Genomic DNA, 27,328 nt, shown 5'->3' with positions numbered 1-27,328 from the left:
GTTTTAGATTACTTTGGCAGCTCTGTGGAGGGTGGACAGGAGCTAGCTTGGAAGGAGAGAGACTAGAGGCTCTTGGTACAATATAGGGGTGAGAAGATAAGGACTAAACAGTGGAGCTATAGAAAAGAGCTACTTAGGATGTAAAATCAGTAGTACTTGGTGATTGGATGTGGAGATTAAAATAAGACCAAATATTTAATGACAAATTTTCTAGTCTCCTGTGTCATATCCCTGTTACCTACTTTCCCACCTGGTATCACTAGTGCTTAGTTTTTCTAATAAAAAATGAAATCTTGCCTTAATATTTAGAGAATCTGCCATCTTCCTTGCTGCTGCCAGAGAAGGAATATGTAGGCATATAGTCAGATTAGATACCTTTGTTCATTTCCTCCCTGCTGCTTTTGAAAGTTACTGCCCACTGTTGCAAGTCTTTTTAAAAATTAACATAATGTTGCATCCAGAGTTAAGAAATGGAAAGTTTAACACCCAGGGTTTCTTTTGTTTTGTTACTTTTTCACTTACAATTTATATACTGATTTTAATTTACAGCTAAGATTTTCACAAAGTGAACATATCCGTATAACCAGCACCCAGATCAAGAAACAAAGCATTATTAGCACCCCAGAAGTCCTCCTCATACTTCCTTTTAGTCACTATTCTTCCTTCAAAAGCAATCACTGATAGCTAATTTTGACCCCTTATGTAAGTCTGACCTGCTTGTTTCTTCATTTTATTCTGGGAATACTGATTTATAGAGAGAGTTAGGAATTCAAAAGACTAATCTATTATTTGCCTTCTTTCCACAGAACTTTTAGTTCAGTGAAACTTCAGAATCAGGAACAATTTAAGTTTGTTTGTTTTTTTAATTTTGGGAATGTTTAGAAATGCGTGTATGTCATCCTAACAGTATTGTTTCTTTTTATGGAGTTTTTTGGTTTTTCAAAGCGTTTTCTCAGATGTTCCTTTTGATCATCACAACAGCCATGTACAGTATATGTCATGTGAAAGTATGATATTAGATGTCACATAAGGATGATAAAATTGGTTCTTGGCAATGTATATTACTTGGTAGTATGGTTTATTTTCCTAGGATTAGTTAATTAATTTGATTTTTCTTTAAAAACTAATTTTTTACAGGTTCTTGAATTAGTGTTGGAAAACTTTGTTTATCCATGGTACAGGTATGTTTTCTCTATAAGACCTTTTTTCTTTAGTGAATACAATTAAGTTTGCTAATGTGTTAGCAACATAGGCCAGGATTTCTCAACTTTGACACTATTGACATTTTAGGCCAAGTAATTCTTTGTTGTGGGGGGCTGTTCTGTGCATTATTGGATATTTAACAGAGCCCCTGGCCTTTTTGCATGAGATACTAGTAGCACTCCTTCATCCTTTTATTTGTGACCACCAAAAACGTCTTCAGAGGTTGCTATATGTTACCTGGGAGGCATACTTGGCCCTAGTAAGAACCGTAGATGTAGGCAATCGGTTAACAGTGTAGTGATAGCAAAGAAGAAAAAACCTTGGTTACTTTTTGAAAGAAAGTTAACTTAGAGAATTCCTCATCACTCCTAAATGGAGGGATTTAATATTTTATTTTATTTTATTTTATTTATTTTATTTTGCTTTCTTTTCTTTTATGTAAGTGATTTGGGAAACATTCCATGGTCCTCTTTTGTTTTTTGTTCTGGTTTTTTTTTTTTTTTTTTTTAAGATCCCATTAGTTTATTTGAGAGAGAGAGAGAACATAAGTGGGGAGAGGCGGGGGGAGAGGGGCAGCGGAAAAGGGGAAAGCAGACTCCTTGCTGAGTGGGAAACCCAATGCAGGGTTCGATCCCAGGACCTTGAGATGATGACCTGGGCCGAAGGCAGATGCCCAACTGACTGAGCAATCCAGGCGCCCAGATTTAATATTTTATTTTATTATTTTTTTTTAAAAGATTTTATTTATTTATTCAACAGAGATAGAGACAGCCAGTGAGAGGGGGAACACAAGCAGGGGGAGAGGGAGAGGAAGAAGCAGGCTCATAGCGGAGGAGCCTGATGTGGGGCTCGATCCCATAACGCCAGGATCACGCCCTGAGCCGAAGGCAGACGCTTAACCGCTGTGCCACCCAGGCGCCCCCAGATTTAATATTTTATATGCACTTTTTACATTTGAAATAATCGTACATTTAGAGGAAAAATTTATATTCAGATATTCCATTAAATTAAAAGATAATTTTAATAGAATTTTCCTAGAATATCAATGTTTTTTTCCAAAGTAACTCTGTTTTTAGTATCTGCTATGGATATACAAGTGCCTTGCAGGATATAGAAAATAGTTTAGATGTGAAAAATTAATCTAGTTTGAGAATCAGAAATTCAAGATATATATTTAATAAATAAATATTTCCTTACAAAAGCATCATGTATTTAGTTACATATTTGAACACTTACACCTGTATGACTTACAGGTGTAATATTTAATGACATCTATCCTAATTTTATATAATTTTGAATTTTCTCTTTAAAAAATGCTAGTAGGAGAGATGCTCTATATGTATTAAACTTAATATCCAGTTTATATGCCATATTTTCCTGAAAAGCTATGTAAATTAATATTTTTATATTGGATTCTGACTTAAATATGGGGCATTTGCCATTTAAGTAAGGCTGATACTAAGTCTTTTTGTAAAATGAATCCTCTTGTGAAGACTCCCCCCGCCCCCACCCATGTTCTGACTCTTCCTAAGAGCTGGCTGTATTTCTAAATGATAAAGTATGTATTTTCTCCTCAGTGTAGTTATTGATGCTGACATAGTCACTTCCCTGGGGAAGTGGGAAGCTTGGTTAATACAATTATCTTCTTTATTTGCCAAGGGACTTAATAGCACCATCTTCAAGTTCGGGATATCACCATTATACATATTTTTCTTGCTTGCTTTGATTAGGGAAGTGTCCTAATTCTTCTAGGGACCTCAACACTTCAGGAAAATGAAAAGTTCTTCAGAAGAAGGTTGTCAAAATTTCTGTTTAAAAATGTTTGAGTTTCAGTTTATTTTCTTTCTCAAATAGAACACATTTTTTTTTTACCTTTTAGAATTAATTTATATTATTAACTATAAATATTTTAAACTAATTTAAAGTTTTGTATTAATTTAATTCTGTTACTCCTCCAAAATTATTCTTTGTTTTATTTCTTAGAAATTTCTTTGAGGGGGCGCCTGGGTGGCTCAGTCGTTAAGCGTCTGCCTTTGGCTCAGGGCGTGATCCCTGCGGTCTGGGATCAAGCCCCACATCAGGCTCCTCCGCTGGGACGCTGCTTCTTCCTCTCCCACACCCTCTGCCGGTGTTTCCTCTCTCACTGGCTGTCTCTCTCTCTGACAAATAAATAAATAAAATCTTAAAAAAAAAAAAGAAAAGAAATTTCTTTGATAATGCTTAGAAAATGATTGGAGTATTGTAAAAATATGACTTTGTATATGTGGTTGTCTACAGGGAAATATATACTATAGTTTAGTTAATAATGATTATGTTTTGATACTAGAATTATGGGAGATGTCTATTTTTTTTGTACATTTTTATTTTTATTCTGTAACTTAAGGAAAAGAAAAATAGCATAGATAAATGGAAAAAAAAAAGAGGAAGTTCTAATCTTTCCTTGATTTCTAGGAGTAGCTTTGTATTTCTCTGAGCTTTTAAATGCTTGCTTTTCTCCTTAATTGAAGGGATGTAACAGACGATGAGTCCTTTGTTGATGAACTGAGAATTACATTACGGTTTTTTGCATCTGTCTTAATTCGAAGGATTCACAAGGTATATATTTATAATGAGAAATTTGGGAATTTGGGGTTTTATTATTACTAAAGAGATTTTTAAAAATCTTAGTTTTACTTTATCCTATACTGTATTTTTTTCTTCACTTTTAATTTTTTTAGATTTAAAGATGAATGTGTCACTTGTGATTCATTGATAAATTTTACTTTCTTTAATGCTTAGATATCTTGGTTTGTGGTAATTAGAATTAAAAAGACAGCTATAGGAAAAAAAAAGTCATGTTCCTGTTAGATGAATTTACTGAGTAAATGGTGATGATTATGACCTACTTTTTAAAAAAAAATTTTCAAGCCATATTATGTTTATGTTTGGGTCTTTGCCTACATATATTTACAGTGTGTTGGCTATAGACACACATGCTTGTATACTGCCTTGTCAGTTTGATACAATTGGTATGTATCTGTAATTAGTAAATAAAGATAAATCTTGTTAAGTGTTTCTGTACTTTTTAGAGACATTAACAGTATAGTCAACCACTATAGAAAAGATATGCAAAAAAATGAATAAGCAGTTCACGAAAGAAAAATAGAAAAATGGCCAATAAATACTTGAAAATATGTTGTTTCACATCAAATAACTATTTTTTTTGATGAGATGCTGTTCTGATGCCTCTCCGATTGGGAACGATGAAGAATGATAGTGTCTAGTGATGGGATTGTGGGGAGATAGGCAAAGCAAGTAGAAATCCAAATTGGTATAATTCTTATACTGGAAGGCAGTTTGGTAATCTTTATTAAAAGACTTAAAAATGTCTATACTCCCAAATTTAATTCTGTTTTTGTTAATATATTTTAAGGAAATAATCAGAGGTATATATAAAAACATATGCCTACAGATTCATTGTAGTATAATTTATAATAAGGAAAACTGAAAAGCTGACGTCTAATGATAAGATTGTTGATTAAAATATAGTACATGCCAATTATAGAAATCTGTGCAGCCATGGAAGATCATTTTATAGAATAGTACTTATTTACATGAGAAATTATTTTTCTTATATAATCAAGTGGAAGAGGCTGGAAAATAATATATGTGGTATTTTTCCACATTGAAAACAAAGCTCACATATTAAAGCTTGTTAATATATATATATTAAGGACACATGTATATCCTTTTCACTGTTAACTCTTACTATCATGGTAGGTTGATGCTGATTTTTGGTTCTTTCTATGCATTTCTTTCTGTTCACCTTTTTTTTTTGTATGAGCTTTTTACCATTTTATAAGTAGGAAAAAGTTGTTAAAATTAATCATATTGTTTAATAAAGGTCTAGGCAGCTGTATAAACTAATTGAAATAAAAGATTTGGTAAAAAATACTAATTGGTTGATGATAAGCCACTTAAATTACAACTTAGCGTAAGTCAAATAAAATTAGTTGATCATAAAGCTGACTCATTACAGTAAATTTATCTATAGGTATTACTTAGTAGAATAGCTCTGCTCTGTTAGGCTTTGTAATAGCCTGGTGATTTTAAAATCAAAGTACTTCATACTTGGATTGTGTTACATGTATTTTTTGGTAACAGCTTTATTGAGGTCTACTTTGTATACCAGACAGTTCATCTTTGTAAAGTGTATAATTCAGTGGTTTTTAGCATATTCCTAGATTTACACAACCATCACGACAATTTTATAACATTTTTATCACCCAAAAAGAGACCTCATACCCTTTAGCCATAAACACTTGTTCTTTCATCCTCTTAGATCTAGCCAGTAGCCAGTCTACTTTCTGTCTCTCTAGTTCTGTTTATTCTGGACATTTCATATAAATGGTATCATGTAAAATGTAGCCTGTTCTGATTAGTAATTTTGACTTGGCATAATGTTTCCAAAGTTCATCCATGTTATGTTGTAGCATGTATCAGTACTTCTTTCTTTTTTTATGTCTGGATAACATTCCATTGTGTGGGTGCCACGTTTTGTTTATTCATCCATCAGTTGATGGACATTGGATTATTTCCACTTTTTGGCTGTTATGGATAATGCTGCCGTAGCATTTGTGTACAAGTGTTTTTGATGGTTGTGGGGATATATGTTTTCATTTTTCTTGGGTATATACCTAGGGATATAATTGTTGAGTCAAATGGTAACTCTATTTAACTTTTCGATTAACTGCCAGACGCTTTTCCAAAGTGGCTGCACAATTTTACATTCCCACCCGTTGTATATGAGGGTTCTGATTTCTTTATATCCTTGCCAGAGCTAGTTATTATCTCATTTTTTAAAATTCTAATCATGCCTAATGGGTAGGAAGTGGTATCATTGTGCTTTGATTTGCATTTCCTGATGACTTATGACATTGAGCATCTTTTCATTTGCTTATTGGCTATTTGTATATCATTTTTTTTTGGAGTAATGTCTATTCAAATTTTTTGCCTATTTTTTAACTGGGTTCTCTATGTATTATTGAGTTGTAAGAGGTCATACATATGATTTGCAATCACTTTTTTCTGTTTTCTGGATTGTTAAGCTTTCTACCCTTTCTTTTCATTTTATCTGCATCACTGTCCCAGCAGATAAGAGGGTCATTATCATACCCATTTTATAGAAAGTACCTTTGTCAAAGTGTCAGAAGTAGTAGTTAATGGGCCAACGATTATGCCTGGTCATCTTATTCCTGGTACAATGTTCTGTCCCTGATACCATTGCCTAAATAATATAAATTGGCAGTTGGGGATAATGAAAACAAAGAATCATCCGCAGTGTTTTTTTAAATTAAAGTTTAGTGATGAACCCATATTTTACCTTTTTGATTCTGACCTGAAGTCTCTAAAATGGAACTTAAAAAGGAAGATTTTCATGAGTATTCTCAGAAGACAAGATTTTATAAAGTGTTTGAAAATGAAAACATCCAGCTTATTTGATAAATATTACAGCGACCTTTAGTCGTTGAGGACAAGAAGCCAGAGAGAAATGAAGAGTAATGTTATTTTGCAAAAAGGTATACTAATAACAAAAATATTCCCCCTTATTGAATATGCTTGATCTTATATAGCTTAAAGATATCTGTAAACTCTTCTGGGTTTTACTGGTAAATCACTAAAAATTGGGGGTTTATGATCCATCACATTTATTATTTATTAGCCTGTGATTCCCCCTGCTTCCTTAATATGGACTTTAAAAAGAATTGAAACTTTAACTCAAAACTTTGCTGTGATGCAGTTTTGTCATGCTTTTGAAAAAGGGAAAATGTATTGAGTTTTGTGGTAGAAGATAAGCCTGTTGAAGTCCGGTAAACATGCTTTTTGGTGATTCATTTTATTTGCAATTTAGTTCTAGTTATTTTTTGTCTCTTATGTGTGTACATATAAGCCTTCAGTCCTCCATCACTTACCTACCATAGTCACTACAGTTTCTAGCCTTTAAGCTGAAAAATGTCTGTGGGGAATCATGAAATTCAATATTGTTCCAAAATAGAATGCTTCTATATAGCTTAAAACCAAGATTTGTCTTGTAAGCTGAATAAAAAAACTTCATTTTTAAGTAACCTTAATAAACAGAAATTTATGGCCCCAAAGGGATGATAAGTTACTTGAGATTTTTCTTTGAATGTGTTTGAAAGAAACACAATAATCAATAAAGATACTGTTTTGTGAGAAAATTTAGTATATATAGTGCATGCATATTAAGATATATTTTCTTTAGTGTGATAAAGAAACTGTCTAAAGTTATAGTTAATACGATCCAAGAATATAAAGCACTTTTAAATTATATTTTTGAAAGATTCTAAATATATCTCTACTTTTTAAGATCATGTGTTCCAGTATCATAAATGTAGTGCTTCTGCCATTGTGACTCATTGATGATTGTTTTAAAAGTTTTATTTTAATGTTGAATTTTTCTAGGTGGATATTCCATCTATTATAACCAAGAAACTATTAAAAGCAGCAATGAAGCATATAGAGGTGATAGTTAAAGCCAGTCAAAAAGGTAATACAGTTTTCTATTACAAAGTTTGAGTGATTTTTATATACCAGCTTTTACCTTAAATACCTAAGTATGATTACTGATGCATTAACTGATACTCACAAATGCTATGAATGTGTGCCTGTAAACCAAAATCCTTTTCAGTACTTTGTTTATTGTGTAAGTGATTGTGAAAACTCAGGAATCTATGAAAATTAAAATATAGTTATTTAACTTTAGATATAGTATTGATGACTTTCATCTTCTTTTGGATGACAGTCTGTTGCCTTTATTACTCCCTCTGAGGTATCTCTCACATCTCTTCCCCCTTTCTCTTCTTAATGATTTCAATAGTTTTGACCTATTCCAGCCCATCCTATATATTGCTACCATGTTAATTTCAATTCTCATGTTATCTCTCTACTAAAAAAAAATTTAGTGACTCTAAGAGTCTAAATTGTATATTTAAATACTTCCTAGTCAGATATTTTGATTTACTCTTGTCTTTCACTATGTATTATGTGTTGCCTGGGATCACCTATTTGCAGTTTTTTGTGAATGTCCTGGCCTTTATGGTCATGATTTGCACATAGAATACATTCAGCAAATGTTTTCTGGTTGAATGAATGAAATCTTCATTTGGGACTTTTCTTGCTCTTAGCTCAAACTGAAATTTTTTTTTTTTTAAAGAAATTACTTCTGTGCTCTATCCTTGGATCTTTGCAAAAACTGATTTTCCTTGTGTTTGCATTTGGTATTCTTTGTGAGTGCTTTCCCAATGCTTTTGGTACTCTTTGTCAATGCTACGTACTACTCTATGTAGTAACTGTGTAAAAGAGGTTGCATGGTCATATTTTCTGTTAATTACTACACATTTATTCCCCTTCTGGAAATTCTCTGTAAATACCAGCATACAAAAATCTCTGAGCAGTCCTGCAGCAAAGAAATGGCTCTAACTATTTAAATAGTTTTTAACTTCCCACATCCCAAACTCATTTGAGTACAGAGCCAATTTTCCCTCCCTCATAATATCAGTTAATATAAGCAGTTCATTTGGGGAAATTATGTTCTAGGCAGAGTTGAAGTAAAAATAAATCATATTATTAGTTTATTTGTTTTTTTGGAATGAATAATTCCTCAGTTATGGAAGCATTTCAAATTATATATATATTTAAAAATTTTTTTGTGTTCATCTTATAATATTATAACAACTAAAAACAGTTTTACTTTCGGGGCGCCTGGGTAGCGCAGGCGTTAAGCGTCTGCCTTCGGCTCAGGGCGTGANTAAAAATTTTTTTGTGTTCATCTTATAATATTATAACAACTAAAAACAGTTTTACTTTCGGGGCGCCTGGGTAGCGCAGGCNTTATAACAACTAAAAACAGTTTTACTTTCGGGGCGCCTGGGTGGCACAGCGGCTAAGCATCTGCCTTCGGCTCAGGGCGTGATCCGGCGTTGTGGGATCGAGCCCCACATCAGGCTCTTCCGCTATGAGCCTGCTTCTTCCTCTCCCACTCCCCCTGCTCGTGTTCCCTCTCTCGTTGGCTGTCTCTATCTCTGTCCAATAAATAAATAAAATCTTTAAAAAAAAAAAGTTTTACTTTCAACATAGTTAAAAAGTAGAAGAGTTAAAAAAATTAACTTAAAAATCATTGTCCTGTCACTGGCAAAAACAAATTAGAAGATAGCAGCTGTCAAAGGCTACTTTACTATCAGAAAAAAAAGTAGGAAAAGTGGTTTTTTTTATTAGTGAATTTATTCATTATTATTATTTTTTAAAGACTATTTGAGGGAGAGAGACAGTGAGAGAGAGAGAGAGAGAGATCACGAGCAGGGGTGAGGGGTAGAGGGAGTAGCAGACTCCTTGATGAGCAAGGAGCCCAATGCAGGACTTGATCCCTGGACCCTGAGATCATGACCTGAGTCGAAGGCAGACACTTAATGAACTGAGCTACCCAGGCACCCTATTATTATTATTACTATTTTAAAAGATTTTATTTTTAAATAATCTCTACACCCAACATAGGGCTCAAACTTACAACCTGGAAATCAAGAATCACATGATCTACCGACTGAGCCAGCTCGGTGCCCCAGTAAATTTTACTTTGTAGAGCAGTTTTAAGTTTATAGAAAAATCGAGCAGGAAGTATAGAGAGTGCCTATATATATCTCTTTTTTCCCCTATTAACGTCTTGTATTAGTTGGTACATTTGTTACTATTGATATACCAGTATCGATATAACTAAAGTCCACAGTTTTCATTCGGGTTTACTCTTTGTATTGTACATTCTATGGGTTTTGACAAATGCATAAGGCCATGTATCCAGCATTACTGAATAGTTTCACTGCCTTAAAGATGCCCTGTGTTTCAGGACCGCATTGGACTCCTTGCTCAGCAGGGAGCCTGCTTCGCCCTCTGCCTGCCGCCCTCCCCCCCTTGTGTGTGTGTGCTCACTCTCTTTCTCTGACAAATAAATAAATAAAATACTTTTTAAAAAAAAAACAACCCTGTGTTTCACACAGACATCTCTCCCTCTTTCCTTCATGAACCCCTGGCAACCATTGATCTTTTTATTGTCTGCACAGTTTTGCCTTTTCCAGAATGTGATGTAGTTGGAATCATACTGTAGCCTTTTCGGACTGGCTTCCTTTATTTAAAAGTATCGATTTAAGGCTCCTCTATGTCTTTTCATGGCTCGACAGCTCATTTCTTTTTACTGCTCAGTTATATTCCAGTGCATGAATGTGCCACAGTTTGTTTATCCATTCACCTATTGAAGGACATCTTGCTTACTTCCGAGTTTTGGCAGTTATGAATAAAGCTGCTGTAAACATTTGTGTGCAGGTTTTTGTGCGGGAGAAGTATTTTTAATATAGTCTTTGTTCTAAAGACAAACACTTTGAATGCAGGCTATGAGTAAAAGGAGACATCTTTTTATTTTTAGTTTAATTAATCAGTTTAATAAAATTCCCAAATTATTTTATCTCGAAGAGAGTGGTGTTATATATATATATGCACACCTACACACAAACCAGTTGGAAATTTATTGTTGGGTCTTTACAGGGGAGGGGTTGCTAATTTGCTACTATTAATGCAAAACATGATTCCCAATTATAAAATCTCCGTACTATGCCAGATTCAGTTAATTAATAACATTGTAGTTAATGAGATTCATAGAATTAAAAGGCCTGAGATTAGAAGGACTTTTATTTTATTCAAAGGCCCTGGCATTCTAAATATTATGACCGTGAATTAGATAGATTTGTAAAAAAGGCTTTCAGATTTTTGAATTTTCATTTCTCTAATGCACAGATTTGTTTTCTAAATTCTTTGGCCCCACAGTTGTGCATAACTCAGAAAATAATTAAAGGTGCATCTCTTCATTCATATTCCTTTTACTCTCTGTGTTTTCTCTTAATCTGTCCCTTGAGAATAGGGATTATATAGATGTTTTCTGTGTATTTGTGTACTCTCATGGCCCTTTTGAAATACTGAATGTATATACATTAGAAGCATTGGTTTAATTTAAATTCAGTAATAAATTGTGCAGAAGGACCTTACTCTCCAGCCTTTCATCCAGAAGATATCTCTTTGTCATGGATTCTGGAGACCTTTCTTGTTTTGATCTGAAAACTGCTAATATATAAGGCAGTAGATATACTGATGATTACTGGGGATTAATCCATGTTGTGTTTTCCAGCATCTATATTTTGCTTATATTCCCAATTAAGATTTTCCTCCTTATATTCTATCTTTTGCCTGATTTCTTTATTTTTCTCATTATCTAGAACTGCAAAAAACTCTCATGTCTGACAGATGCTGAATAGATTCCAATCTCGTGTTTCAATTTATATATTATGTGTGAATGCTTAATCACATTGAATGTTATAATTATACATTTTGCATGATGACTTTTCAGTGTTTATGATTGCTTAACTATTTACTGATGTGGGAACTAAGGGTCATAGGGATTATATCATTTGTTCAAGATCATATCAGTTTGTTAAGTAGAGCTGGAATTTAGCATGGCTAAGTCTCATTTTAAATTCTGGCTTATGACATATATTTTATTTATTTATTTATTTATTTATTTATTTATTTATTTATTTATTTAAAAGATTTTATTTATTTATTCGACAGAGGATAGAGACAGCCAGTGAGAGAGGGAACACAAGCAGGGGGAGTGGGAGAGGAAGAAGCAGGCTCATAGCGGAGGAGCCTGACGTGGGGCTCGATCCCACAACGCCGGGATCACGCCCTGAGCCGAAGGCAGACGCTTAACTGCTGTGCCACCCAGGCACCCCTATGACATAAATTTAAAAAAAAAACCTGTGCCCCAAATTCTTGGAGAAAATTGCTTAGAAAATAATTGCATAATTTTGAAATAAAATGCGTTTCTTGTAATGACTACTTCCATCTTTGCCAGGCCTTCTTTTGTACCTCAGGCACACAGATAGCCTTCACATACCTTCTTAGTACTCAGATTATTAGAGTGCATGTAGTGGCTTTTTTTGGGTAAATGTGCTTGCATTCTCTTTGAATAAATATAGAAGAAAATAGTCAAAAATAAATGCCATTGAATTAGAGTTAAGATTCCTTTCATTTTGGGGGCGCCGGGGTAGCGTAGTCGTTAAACGTCTGCCTTTGGCTCAGGGCGTGATCCCGGCGTTCCGGGATCGAGCCCCACATCAGGCTCTTCCCCTATGAGCCTGCTTCTTCCTCTCCCACTCCCCCTGCTTGTGTTCCCTCTCTCGCTGGCTGTCTCTATCTCTGTCAAATAAATAAATAAAATCTTAAAAAAAAAAAAAGATTCCTTTCATAGACTCTGATTTTAAAACTCTGCACAGAGTGCAAATAGGGGAAAGCATGACTTGTTTTCCTCCTTCTCTTTTGAGGTCTGTAAAAAGAAGTGACAATACTGTTACCTTTAAGTTAAAATATTAGTTTGGGACACCTGGGTGACTCTGTTGGTTAAGCCTTCGACTCTTTGATTTTGGCTCAGGTCATAGTCTCAGGGTCATGAGATCCAGCCCAGTGGCAGGCTCCACACTCAGCACAGAGTCTGCTTAAGATGCTCTCCCTCTCCCCCTCCCCTCTGACCCCCACTCCCCCGTCTCCCCACACTCTCTCTCTTTCTCTAAAATACTAGTTTAGTACTTGGCCTTTTAAGAAAACGTTCTGTTAATATGAATTTTATAATTACTTAATATTCATTAAGTAATTTATCTGTTCATGGACTTCTATCTTATACAGTTCTGTACATCTTAAATCTTATACTCTGAGCAGGGGACACAGAACTTAACCAAGGAAAACAGTGCTTTAAAAGGTTACCTTAATGATTTAGATGTGAAAGCAGAGAAAACAAAGAGTTTTAACAGGGTTTGTGTGTCTGTTTGCAGAGGATGAACAAGGTATAACATTTGATAACAGCAGCTTTGGATGTTCTAGAAGTTTTTTTTTTTTTTTAAGATTTTATTTATTTATTTGACAGAGATAGAGAAAGCCAGCGAGAGAGGGAACACAAGCAGGGGGAGTGGGAGAGGAAGAAGCAGGCTCATAGCAGAGGAGCCTGATGTGGGGCTCGATCCCATAACGCCGGATCACGCCCTGAGCCGAAGGCAGACGCTTAACCGCTGTGCCACCCAGGCGCCCCAGGATGTTCTAGAAGTTTTCTGTAGCTTTTTCCACTTTTTATAATATTTGCTTTTGTTTAATATCATTCGTAAAGTAGTGATATGAATTAAAATTCTTCTTTGCCATGGGAAAAGGTCTTTTTATCATTTTTTTACAAAATTAAAAAACTTATGGCAAGGAGGAAAATTATTCTTTTTATATCCTTTTTGTGAAAAATTTCCCAGTAGAATACATATTGGAAAGAAAGGAGGGCTAGGAGAGGAATGACTGTATAAATGGTTTTCTGTTTTTTAGTGGAAATGACTGAAGTTATTTAATGTTCCTTAACTTCTTTCAATATTTATTTTTTTATCTCTATTTATAGTAGAAAATACAGAGTTTTTACAGCAAGCTGCTTTAGAAGAATATGGTCCAGAGCTTCATGTGGCTTTGAGGAGTCGAAGAGATGAATTACACTATTTAAGGAAACTTACTGAACTACTTTTTCCTTATATTTTGCCTCCTAAAGCAACAGACTGCAGGTATAAATAGTCCAGAAAATGTCATAGCAGTATTTGCATACCATGCCATATGTATATTGCTATTCTTGATCATAATAGGAGTATACTAAAACTTGAAATTAACCTATAATGTGTATAAATTTTCATTTAAGAAATATAATTTGTCAGGTCTTAAAATGTCATTTTAGGTGCTAAGTATTGGTCACGTGTTGTGTTGCTTAGAATTTTTTTGGGGGGGAAGTGATATTGGGAAATCAAGATAAATATGAATAAAATCAGCTTTTTTATTTGAGATCATTATACTTTGTTAATTTCTTGGAGTTTCATTTTAAAGACATAAACATTGTGACTCAGTGGCAGAAACACTTTGAATAAACTAAACAGACCAAGTTTCTGCTTTAAGGTTATACCTGGCAAGAATAATTAGAATTCATCTAGACCATCCTTCCTTGTTCTGGCAGGAACTTGTTTAGATTATTCTGTAAAGTTACCTCATTACTCTTACCCTGATAATTCTTTTTTTTTTTTTTTTAAAGATTTTATTTATTTATTTGACAGAGAGAGAGAGAGCCAGCGAGAGAGGGAACACAAGCAGAGGGAGTGGGAGAGGAAGAAGCAGGCTCCCAGTGGAGCAGGGAGCCCGCTGCGGGGCTGGATTCCAGAACCCTGGGATCACGCCCTGAGCTGAAGGCAGACGCTTAACGGCTGAGCTACCCAGTCGCCCCTACCCTGATAATTCTTAAAGGAGAAACCACAGCTTATTTTTAGTGATGAACTTTATTTTTTATTTTTTTAATTTTTTAGAATTTTATTTTTAAATAATCTCCATACCCAAAGGGGACTTGAACTCACAACCCCTAGATTGAGTCACATGCTCTACTGACTGAGCCAGCCAGGCACCCCTAGTGATTTACTTTATTTTTATTTTTAAAATTTTTTTTTTTTAAGATTTTATTTATTTATTCGACAGAGATAGAGACAGCCAGCGAGAGAGGGAACACAAGCAGGGGGAGTGGGAGAGGAAGAAGCAGGCCCCTAGCGGAGGAGCCTGGTGTGGGGCTCCATCCCAGAACGCTGGGATCACGCCCTGAGCCAAAGGCAGACGCTTAATGACTGTGCCACCCAGGCGCCCCCATTTTTAAATATTTTAAAAGATTATTTGTTTAATAGAGCGAGTGCACAAGCGGGGGGGAGCAGCAGAGGGAGAGGGAGAAGCAGACTTCCCGCTGAGCAGGAAGCCTGAGTTGGGGCTGGATCCCAGGACCCTGGGATCATAATCTGAGCCAAAGGCAGACACTTAACTGACTGAGCCACTCCAGGGATCCCTTAGTGATGTACTTTAAATAAATATTACTTAATTTTATTTGTAACATTTTTTTTTAAAGGTTTTATTTGACAGAGAGCACAAGCAGGCAGAGGGAGAGGGAGAAGCAGGCTCCCCGATGAGCAGAGAGCCCGATGCGGGGCTTGTTCCCAGGACCCCGGGATCACAACCTGAGCTGAAGTCAGACGCTTACCTGACTGAGCCACCCAGGCACCCCATAACGTAAAGTTTTTATTAAAAATTTAAAAAATTTTAAATATTTTAATGAAAATATTTTAAACAGATTAATGTATGTTAATTTAAATATTATAATTACAAATTGTATTATTAGTTTTAAACATTAATTTAAAAATGTATTAAATATTTTTAATATTCTGAGATGGAGAGTGTTTTCTAATGCTCACCCAAATCCCTCCTGTTAAGGAAATGCTTTTCTCTCTTAAAAATACTCTCTTTTAGCCAGTTCGGGGATCCAAGTATGGTCTGTGAACCACTACCATAAGCATTACTTGGGAGCTTTTTAGAAATGCAGAATCTTGGGGGCGCCTGGGTGGCACAGCGGTTAAGCGTCTGCCTTTGGCTCAGGGCGTGACCCCAGCGTTCTGGGATCGAGCCCCACGTCAGGCTCCTCTGCTATGAGCCTGCTTCTTCCTCTCCCTCTCCCCCTGCTTGTGTTCCCTCTCTCGCTGGCTGTCTCTATCTCTGTCAAATAAATAAATAAAATAAATAAATAAATAATAAATAAATAAATAAATAAATAAATAAAATCTTAAAAAAAAAAAAGAAATGCAGAATCTTGGGGCATACCTACTGAATCATAGTTTGCATTTTAACAAGATCTCAAGGCAGGAACTGATGTAAATCACTAAATATGCGCAATATTATTTGTTTTTCCAGATCCCTGACCTTACTTTTAAGAGAAATCCTCTCTGGTTCGGTGTTCCTTCCTTCTTTGGATTTCCTAGCTGATCCAGTAAGGCTTAAAAATGGTTTTAAAGATTTTTTTTTTTTTATTATTTATTCGACAGAGATAGAGACAGCCAGCGAGAGAGGGAACACAAGCAGGGGGAGTGGGAGAGGAAGAAGCAGGCTCATAGCCGAGGAGCCTGACGTGGGGCTCTATCCCAGAACACCAGGATCACGCCCTGAGCCGAAGGCAGACGCTTAACCGCTGTGCCACCCAGGCGCCCCTAAAAATGGTTTTAAATTGTGATAAAATACATATAAAGTTTACCATCTTAAATGTTTTTATATGTATAGTTCAGTGATATTAAATACATTCATTGTTGAGCAACCGTCATCACTACCTATATCTAGAACTCTTTTCATCTTACAAAACTGAAATTCTATACCCATTAATAATTCTCCATTCTTCTTTCCTCCAATCCCCTGGCAATCACCAACATACTTCCTATCTCTATGAATTTGACTCCTCTGGTACCTCATATAAGTGGGTCCATGCGGTATTTGTCTTTTTGTGACTGCCTTATTTCCCTTAGCATAACGTCCCCGAGATTCATCCATGTTGTAGTGTATATTAGAATTCATCCATGTTGTAGTGTATATTAGAATTCGTTCCTTATCTAGGCTGTATAGTATTCCATTGTAGGTATATACCACATTTTGCTACTTATGTATCCATTGATGCTTGAGTTGCTTTTACTTTTGAACTGGTAAGATTTTGAAGAAACAGGAATAATTTATAAACATTTTAAATGCTGAAGTCAGAATAACTTTTCTTTGCCCACTTTCCTAACAGTGAGACCCAACATCACATTAAAAAAAAAATTATTTATTTGAGAGAGAGTGTGTGTGAGCATGAGCTGGGGCCAGGGCAGAGGGAGAGGGAGAGAGAATGTCAAGCAGACTCCTTGTTGAGTGTGGAGCCCCACATGGGGCTCAGTCTCACAACCCCGAGATTGTGACCTGAGCCAAAACCAAGAGTCAGATGCTCAACTGACTGAGGCACCCAGGCACCCCCTGGATCACAAATTTTTTAAAGTCCCTCTGTGTTATATATGTGCAGATGCTTTGCCACTGTTCATTTGCTTCTTCGTTTTTCTAGAAACTTTCACAATATGAAAAAAACTTTGAGAATTTTAGGTAGAATATAGTAATGGAATTATTTTGACCTATGTATATTATTTTCCATTAGGATACTGTGAATCATTTGCTTATCATCTTCATAGATGACAGTCCAGTGAGTATTGAGTATTAAGTATGAATTTTGATTCATATCCATCAAAGCACATGGCACTTGTATTGAATTAATAAATTCTCTTTCTTCAAAGCCTGAAAAAGCAACTGAACTGCCTTCCCCTTTGGTTCCATTCTTGCAGAAATTTGCAGAACCTAGAAATAAAAAGCCATCTGTAAGTATTTTTTTAGCAATAATGTATATTATTTTTGATATAAACAATTTTATCACGTGTTTGTATGGCCTTAACTTACGCTTCTCCCGTATTGTATCAGGTGCTGAAGTTAGAATTAAAGCAAATCAGGGAGCAGCAAGACCTCTTATTTCGTTTTATGAACTTTCTGAAACAAGAAGGAGCGGTGCATGTGTTGCAGATATGTCTGACTGTGGGTGAGGCTTACCTGTGCACTTTACCAAAGTCATTTTTACACTTTTTAATTTATTTACTATATATTTTAAATGCAGTTGAATGTTTTTTTTTTTAATCTGATTTTGTAGTTGTCACGTGTCATTGTACTACATTTCATTTCACTAGATACTCTAATATCACCTTTGAGTTGTCTCTTAAGTGTCCACTCCTTTCCAGATTGGAACATAATTTATAACTGACTTCTAACGAACTTCTTTTTTTATTTTTTATTTATTTATTTTTTTAAAAGATTTTATTTATTTATTCGACAGAGATAGAGACAGCCAGCGAGAGAGGGAACACAAGCAGGGGGAGTGGGAGAGGAAGAAGCAGGCTCATAGCGGAAGAGCCTGATGTGGGGCTCGATCCCATAATGCCAGGATCATGCCCTGAGCCGAAGGCAGACGCTTAACCGCTGTGCCACCCAGGCGCCCCTGACTTCTTTTTTTAAATATAACTTAAAAAAATTGAGATATAATTTACACAGTCAAACTCACAGAACTTAAATGGACAGTTTGATCAGTTTTGAGAAATCTATACATCTGTGCAACCTACACTTTTATCAAGATATAGAACATTTTCATCACCCCAGAAAGTTAGGGCCCTTCCCAAACACTCCCACACCTGTCAAAGCAATCACAGGTCTGTTTTCTCTCACCACAGACTGGTTTTGCCTATACAGTTTCCTTATATAAATGGAGTATATGGTATGTACTCTTTTATGCCTGACTTGATTGATTCAGGATAATGCCTTTTAAGATTGGTTCATGTTGTGTAGAGGAATAGTTTGCTCTTTTTTTTCTTAAGTGGTATTCTTTTGTATGAGTGTACCATGTGTGGTTTTTTTTGTTTGTTTGTTTAATCCATTCTCCTTGTGCACTGGTATATCTGGACTGCTTTCACTTTTGGGCGATTATGAATAAAATTGCAATGCACATTCTTGTATAAGGCTTTTTGTTGGGCGTATGTTTAATAACTGGAAGTAGAATTGCTGGGTCACAGGGTGGGTACATATTTTGTTTTATGAGAAACTGCTAAATTGTTTTCCAAAGTGGTTGTACTTTTTATTCTCCCTAGCAAATATGTGAGACTTCCGGTGGTTCCACACCTTTACGAAAATTTGGTGGTGTTTATCTTTTTAATTTTAGCCACTTTAGTGGGTGTTTGGTGGTATCTGATTGTGCTTTTAATTTGCATTTCTCTAATGACTGGTGTTGAACATTTTATCATATGCTTATTGGCCATTCAAATATCTTTGTACATGGAAGAGTTTAAGTCTGTCTGTTTTTTATTGAAATGTTTTTCTTTTTGTCATTAAATTAAAGGAGTTCTTTATATATTTTAGATGCAAGTCTTTTGTCAGAAATAAGTATTAAGAATGTTTTCTTCCAGGCTATGGCTTGTCTTTTCATTTTCTGAATAGTGTCTTTTGATGAGTAGAATTTTGAAATTTTGATGATATTCAGTATTTCTGTTTTCTGGTTAGTCCTTTCAGAGACTTCCATAGGAAGTCTTTGTTACCCTAAGTCAAGGTGATACTTGCTCGTTTTTCTCTGGATGCATTATAGTTTTATATTTTACATGTAGGTTTGTGATCTTGAAATATTTTCCATTGGTATTAGTTGGGGGGGAGGTTCATTTTTTCCCGCCTGTGGATATGGATATCCGGTTTTTCTGATACCCATTTTTTGAGGAGACATTTTTTTTTTCCATCTTGAGTTGCTTTGGCATCTTTGTTAAATGATTTGACCATATATGTGTGTTCTGGATTCTCTTTTTTCCCATTGATCCATGTCTGATTTTTTGGCTAATGCCATCATCTTGATTATTATTACTATATAGTATGTCTTGGAGTCAGGTGACCTAAGGCCTCCTATTTTTTTTTTTTTCAAATTGTTTTGGCTATTCTAGGTTCTTTGCATGTCTATATAAATTTTAGAATCAGATTGCCTATTTCCACACACACATGCACACACATGCTCATGAATACATATACACATATGCATGTACACACACGCACAAATCCTAGTCTACTTTGGAGTTTTTTGATTGGAATTACATTAAATCTATAGTATTGATCAACTCAGGGAGTAATGCCATCTCAACAGTATTTGGGTTTCCAGTTTATGAACATGGAATATTTTCCCATTCATTTCAGCCTTATTTAATTTCTTTCTATAACGTTTCATAGTTTTCACTGTAGGTCTTTGTTTTGAAGGTATTTGCATGTGGTATTTATTTATTTATTTATTTATTTATTTTTTAAAAGATTTTATTTATTTATTCGACAGAGATAGAGACAGCCAGTGAGAGAGGGAACACAAGCAGGGGGAGTGGGAGAGGAAGAAGCAGGCTCATAGTGGAAGAGCCTGAAGTGGGGCTCGATCCTGTAACGCTGGGATCACGCCCTGAGCCGAAGGCAGATGCTTAACCGCTGTGCCACCCAGGTGCCCCCTGCATGTGGTATTTAAAATAATCTTTAAATTGTGGCTAATAAACAGAAATAGAATTGATTTTTCGCATATTGACTTTGTATCTGGTGCCATTGCTACATTCACTTTTTAGTTCTGGTAGCTTTTTTGTACATTTCCTTAAGATTTTCTACATCCATAATTATGTCATTTGCAATGTAGTTTTACTTTCTCTTTTATAGTGTTTATGCCTTTTATTTCTTTTCATTGCCTATTGCAATGGCTGGGACCTTTATTATAATGTTGAATTGAAGCGGTAACAGTTGACATCCTTGCCTCATCCCTGATCATAGGGGGATATCACTTAGTGTTGTACCATTAAGTATAGTACTAGTCTGGTTTGTTTTTTGTTTTGTTTTTGTTTTTGGGTTTTTTTTGGTAGATATCCTTGATCAGATTGAGAAAGTTTCCTTCTCTTCGTGGTTTGCTGAGAGGTTTTTGTTGTTTTTTTTTTTAATCATGCTTTTAATACATCTCAGTACCTATTTTATATTGTCACTGAGTTATTTCCATTGTTCCCTTTTTGTGGAGCTATAGTGAAGTCCTCTCTTTATTGGTTATTTGTATTTCTTTTTTCTTAATCTGTATTGCTAGGGGTTTATCAAATCTATTAATATTTTTGATTTGCTAATTTTCCACTTTTATTTTTATTACTTCTACTTACCTTGAGTTTAGTTTGCACTTCTTTTTTGGTTTCTTGATTTTATTCCTATCTTCTTTTTGAATACAGGCTTTTTTAAAACTATAAATTTTTCTCTATGAATTGCTATAGCTAAATTATAAACTTATGGATTTTTGGATTTTTTTGTTTTTGTTTTTAAAGATTTTACCTATTTGACAGAGAGAGAGCACAAGCAGGAGGAGTGACACGCAGAGGGAGAGGGAGGGAGCCTGATGTGGGGGCTTGATTTCGTGACCCTGAGATCATGACCTGAGTTGAAATCAAGAGTCGTATACATAACTGGACTGAACCACCCAGACACCCCTGTGATGTTTTCTTTTTTGTTTTGTTTTGTTTTGTTTTGGTTAAGTAAGCTCTACACCCAACATGGGACTTGAACTCATGACCCTGAGATCAAGAGTCATATGTTCTACTGACTAAGCCAGCCAGGTGCCCCAAATATGCGGTTTTTTTATTGTCATTAAGTTTTAAATATTTTAAAATTTCCCTCAGGTTTATTTTTTGATTTAAATTTACCAACATTTGGGGATTTTTAAGGTATCTCACTGTGATAGCTTTCTGATCTAACACTTTCTCATCAGGGCGCCTGGGTGGCTCAGTGAGTTAAGCATCTGACTCCTGATTGTGGCTCCAGCCATGATGTCAGGGCCCAGGGATTGAGCCCTGCATTGGGCTCCGTGCTCAGCAGGGAGTCTGCTGGAGGGTTCTCTCTTCTTTGCCCTCTGCCCCCCACCCCCGCCTGCCCCCGACTTAAGCACACATGTACGCTCTCTCTTTCTCTCTCTCTCTCTCCAATAAATAAATAAATAAATCTTTTAAAAAATAGTGTTCTGATCAGACAACTTGTTCTATGTGATTTAAGTCTTTTGAAATGGACTGAAACTTGTTTTATGGCTCATCCATATGGTCTGTCTTAATGAATGTTCCCTGAGCATGTGAGAACTTCTGTCTTCTTGTGTTGGGTAGTGTTCTATAAATGCCAATTAGGTTAAGTTAATGGATTGTCTAAAGATATTCTGTATTCTTTCTGATTTCTTAATGGATTTGGTATTTTTACCTTTAGTTTTGTAATTTTTTTCCATGTATTTTGAACTTTATTAGGTGCAGACACATTTAGGATTGTTACGTGTTCATGATGAATTTGTCCTTTTATCATTATAAAATGCTCTTTATCTCTGGTAATTCTCTGTCTTGAAGTCGGCTTGGTTTGAGATTAATACAGCTACACTGTCTTTTTTTCACAAAGGGGCTTGCATTGTATGTCTTTTTCTGTATGATTAAAGTGTATAATATTTCTTGTAAATAGCATGGAATTGAGTCTTTTTAATAAAAAATCTAGTTTGGTAATCTTTGCTTTTCAGTTGGGGCATGTAGTATACATTTACACTTAATATAATTATTGTATATTTATTGTTAGGTCTTTGATCTTGGTATTTGTTTTGTATTTGTTCCATATATTCTTTATTCTCTTACTCCTTTCCTGCCTTTCTTTGGGTTACTTGAGTATTTTTTAGTATTTCATTTTATCTCTTCTATCGACTTTTTATTTATGTCTCTTCTGTTCTCTTGTTTTAGTGGTTGCTCCGAGATTACACTGTCAGTCTTTAGCACAGTCTTCGTTTAAAAATATTTAGCTGCTTCAGGAACACTGTAAGAAATTCAGTGTATTTCCGATTACCCCTTCTGCCTCATGTGCTGTTACACATTTTAATTCTGTATAGGCTGTAAACTCTGCAATACATTGGTATTTCTTCTCCCTGAAGTTATTGGTATGTTTACCTTTCTGGGACTTTTTATTTCATTTTGCAGAACCAGGTTTCTGTTATCATTTCCCTTCTACTGAAAAATATTTTTTTACATTTAGTATAGTACCAATCTGTTGGAGGTAAATTCTCTTAGTTTTTGTCTTTTTTAAAAAATTTAAATTCAGTTAATTAACATATAATGTGTTATTGGTTTCAGAGGTACAGGTCAGTGATTCATCAGTCTTATATAATACCCAGTTCTCATTAACATCACAAGCCCTCCTTAATGTCCATCACCCAGTTACCGCATCTTCCCATCCACTCCCCTCCAGCAACCCTCAGTTTGTTTCTAGTTAAGAACCTCTTATGGTTTGTCTCCCTCTCTTCCCCTATGATCCTCTATGTTGTTTCTTAAATTCCACATATGAGTGAGATCATATGATAATTGTCTTTCTCTGATTGACTTATTTCGCTTAGCGTAATACCCTCTAGTTTTATCCACGACATTGCAAATGGCAAGATTTCATTTTTTGATGGCTGAGTAGTATTCCATTATATATACATACCATATCTTCTTTATGCATTCATCTGTCAATGGACATCTGGGCTCTTTCCATAGTTTAGCTATTGTGGACATTGCTGCTATACACATTGGGGTGCAGGTGCCCCTTCAGATCACTGCATTTGTATATTTGGGGTAAATCCCTAGTAGTGCAGTTGCTGGGTCATGGGGTAGTTCCATTTTTAACTTTCTGAGGAACCTTCATACTGTTTTCCAGAGTGGCTGCACCAGCTTGCATTCCCACCAACAGCGTAAGAGGGTTCCCCCTTCTCTGCATCCTCTCCATTATCTGTCATTTCTTGACTTTTAATTTTCGCCATTCTGACTGATGTGAGATGGTATCTCACCGTGGTTTTCATTTGTATTTCCCAGATGCCGAGAGTGATGTGGAACACTTTTTCATGTCTGCTCATGTCTTCTGCCCATTTCTCAATTGGATTATTTGTTCTTTGGGTGTTGAGTTTGATAAGTTCTTTATAGATTTTAGATACTAGCCCTTTATCTGATAAGACATTTGCAAGTATCTACTCTCATTCTGTCAGTTGTCTTTTGGTTTTGTTGACTGTTTCCTTTGCTGTGCAAAAAGCTTTTTATCTTGATGAACCCCAATGGTTCATTTTTGCCCTTGTTTCCCTTGCCTTTGTAGATGTGTCTAGCAAGAAGTTGCTGTGGCCAAGGTCACAGAGTTTGCTGCCTGTGTTCTCCTCTAGGATTTTGATGGATTACTGTCTCACATTTAGGTCTTTCATCATCCATTTTGAGCCTCTTTTTGTGTATGATGTAAGGAAATGGCTCATTTTCATTCTGCTGCATGTGGCTGTCCAATTTTCCCAACACCATTTGTTGAAGAGACTGTCTTTTTCCCATTGGATAGTCTTTCCTGCTTTGTCCAAAATTAGTTGACTGTAGAGTTGAGGGTCCATTTCTGGATTCTCTATTCTGTTCCACTGATGTATATGTCTGCTTTTGTGCGAGTATCATACCATCTTGATGATTACAGCTTTGTAATAGAGCCTGAAGTCTGGGATTGTGATGCCACCAGCTTTGATTTTCTTTTTCAGTATTCCTTTGGCTATTTGGAGTCTTTTCTGGTTTCATACAGATTTTAGGATTATTTGTTCCAGCTCTGTGAAAAAAGTTGATGGTATTTTGATTAGCGTTTGCATTGAATATATAGATTTCTCTAGGCAGCATAGACATTTTAACAATGTTTGTTCTTCAATCCATGGCATGGAACATTTTTCCATTTTGTGTCTTCCTCAGTTTCTTTCATTAGTGTTCTGTAGTTTCTAGAATATAGATCCTTTACCTCTTTGGTTAGGTTTATTCCTAGGATCTTATGGTTTTGGGTTCAGTTGTAAATGGGATCGACTCCTTATTTTCTCTTTTTTTCTGTCTCATTGTTAATGTATAGAAATGCAGCCAATTTCTGTGCATTGATTTTATATCCTGCCACTTTGCTGAATTCCTGTATGAGTTCTTGCAATTTTTCCACGTAAAGTGTCATGCCATCTGCAGAGATTTTGACGACTTCTTTGCCAATTCAGATGTATTTTATTTCTTTTTGTGGTCTGATTGCTGAGGCTAGGACTTCTAGTACTATGTTGAACAACAGTGGTGAGAGTGGACATGCCTGCGTGTTCCTGATCTTAGGGGAAAACCTCTCAGTTTTTCTGCATTGAGAATGATATTCACTGTGGGCTTCTTGTAGATGTTTTTTATGATATTGAGGTATGTTCCCTGTATCCCTACACTGTGAAGAGTTTCAATCAAGGAAGGATGCTGTACTTTGTCAAATACTTTTTCTGCATCTATTGAGAGGATCATATGGTTCTTGTCCTTTGTTTTATTAAAGTAGCGTATCATGTCGATTGATTTGCTGATGTTAAAGCACCCTTGCAGCCCAGAAATAAATCCCAGTTGGTGATAGTGAATAATCCTTTTAATGTACTATTGGATCCTATTGACTAGTATCTTGGTGAGAATTTTTGCATCCATGTTTATCAGGATGTTGGTCTTAATTCTCCTTTTCTCTGGGATCTTTCTCTGGTTTTGGGATTAAGGTAATGTTGGCCTCATAGAAAGAGTTTGGAAGTTTTCCTTCCATTTCTATGTTTTGAAATAACTTCAGAAGAATAGATATTAATTCAATGTTAGGTAGAATTTCCCTGGAAAGTTCTCCAGCCTTGGACTCGTTTGTTGGGAGATTTTTGATTACTGCTTCAATTTCCTTGCTGGTTATGAGTCTGTTCAGGTTTTTTATTTCTTCCTGTTTCAGTTTTGGTAGTTTATATGTCTCTAGGAATGCATCCATTTCTCCCTGATTGCCTAATTTATTGGCATATCGTTACTCATAATATGTTCTTATAATTGTTTGTATTTCTTTGGTGTTGCTTGTGATCTCTCCTCTTTCATTATGATTTTATTTCTTTGAAAGAAAAAGAAAGAAAGGAAAGAAAGGAAAGAAAGAAAGAAAGAAAGAAAGAATTCTTGTCTGTTATCTCTTCAGATATTCTGCCTCATTTTTTTCCTACTTTCCCTTCAAGTCTCCAACCAAGATCATGTATGTTTTGTTCCTTTTTTAAAAACTATTTCCTTTCCTCTCTGTGTTTCAGTTGGATAATTAAAATTTAGGGGGTGAACTCCATGTTAATACTTCTTGTAATAAGGAAAGGCCGTTAATATTTTTTCTATTCTGCTATCATCTGTGATTTTAGAAAAAATTCATTTGTTCACACACTCAGCTCCATCAGTAACCTGTAGTCTCTGTGATAGAAGGAAATATTTTTTAAAAACATTGACTGGAACTTAAAAAAAACTTTAGATTTCACTGTTATTTAGTGAATTGGATTTCAAAATATTAAAGACCCTTGGTATAATCAGTTAATCAGATATGTTCTTTAAATATACTATTCTAAATTTTAGAAATTCGTATTGCTATGCAAGTATTTACATACTTTATATTATCATATAAAATATTTGGTTAACTGAGTTTCTCTTTCATCTGGGTAGTAATTTTATTTCCAATTAAATTTTTTTAAAAAAGCTTAAAATGATAAATGGATTGTAATTGCTGCTTTTAATATTGATTACAATTAGGCTAGGAACAGTGTATTATGCTATATATTAAATTATATTGAATAATTCATTTTTTCTTACTTTTTCCTAATTTGCTAGAGGAATTCAATGATAGAATTTTACGACCAGAGTTATCAAATGATGAAATGCTGTCTCTTCATGAAGAGTTGCAGAAGATTTATAAAACATATTGTTTGGATGAAAGTATAGACAAAATTCGATTTGATCCCTTTATTGTAGAAGAGATTCAAAAAAGTAAGTCAAAGATGTTGATGAGAATATAGCCCTTTTACAACTTTTTAATGTTTTTGGTTTTCTCCTGTATTCAGTGTTTATTATTACAACAGCTGTGTGAGGTGCACAGATAGCCATTACCCTGTTAAACTAACAAGATGAAAGCTTTGATGAAGAAATTTATTTAAAATTTGCATAACTAATACTTGCCAGAACTGGAGCTTGGTGGTTCTGGTTCCTTATCCTAGTTTGATTTTTATACCTTACAAGTGGCTTTTCTGCAAAACATAGTTTTAGGATTGTTTGTATGCTCTTTCACTGTTATTTTAAACTAATTTATAATCTGTTTATGGTATTCATAAACAATTTCTACAATATAATTTTTTTTTAATAGTTGCTGAAGGCCCATACATAGATGTTGTGAAACTTCAGACTATGAGATGTCTTTTTGAAGCATACGAACATGTACTGTCTCTCTTGGAGAATGTGTTTACTCCTATGTTCTGCCACAGTGATGAGGTAAGTCAAAGTATTCGTCTTTTTTTTTTTTTTTTAAAGATTTTATTTATTTATTCAACAGAGATAGAGACAGCCAGCGAGAGAGGGAACACAAGCAGGGGAGTGGGAGAGAAAGAAGCAGGCTCATAGCAGAGGAGCCTTGTGGGGCTTGATCCCATAACGCCGGGATCACGCCCTGAGCTGAAGGCAGACGCTTAACCGCCGTGCCACCCAGGCGCCCCCAAAGTATTAATCTTATTTAAGGA

General features: G+C 35.2%; 1 protein-coding gene across 6 annotated transcripts in view; it reads left to right on the top strand.

The window, feature by feature from the left end:
- Positions 1 to 27,328, top strand: part of SNX14 (sorting nexin 14) — a 78,576-nt gene that overhangs the window by 20,853 nt on the left and 30,395 nt on the right. For 5 of the 6 annotated variants that reach the window (XM_034648233.1, XM_034648231.1, XM_011229810.3 and 2 more), the window contains 10 exons: positions 1,138 to 1,181; positions 3,711 to 3,798; positions 7,666 to 7,750; positions 13,727 to 13,883; positions 16,084 to 16,159; positions 17,342 to 17,386; positions 17,478 to 17,558; positions 17,659 to 17,773; positions 26,430 to 26,585; positions 26,959 to 27,083. In XM_034648233.1, the coding sequence (XP_034504124.1) occupies positions 1,138 to 1,181; positions 3,711 to 3,798; positions 7,666 to 7,750; positions 13,727 to 13,883; positions 16,084 to 16,159; positions 17,342 to 17,386; positions 17,478 to 17,558; positions 17,659 to 17,773; positions 26,430 to 26,585; positions 26,959 to 27,083 (972 nt within the window). The remainder of the gene's footprint in view (positions 1 to 1,137; positions 1,182 to 3,710; positions 3,799 to 7,665; positions 7,751 to 13,726; positions 13,884 to 16,083; positions 16,160 to 17,341; positions 17,387 to 17,477; positions 17,559 to 17,658; positions 17,774 to 26,429; positions 26,586 to 26,958; positions 27,084 to 27,328) is intronic. The other variant, XM_034648232.1, reaches the window with a different exon arrangement.

The sequence above is a fragment of the Ailuropoda melanoleuca genome, chromosome 19 (genome assembly GCF_002007445.2).
Source record: "Ailuropoda melanoleuca isolate Jingjing chromosome 19, ASM200744v2, whole genome shotgun sequence".
Classification (NCBI taxonomy): domain Eukaryota; kingdom Metazoa; phylum Chordata; class Mammalia; order Carnivora; family Ursidae; genus Ailuropoda; species Ailuropoda melanoleuca.
This window is presented reverse-complemented; position numbering and strand designations above follow the sequence as displayed.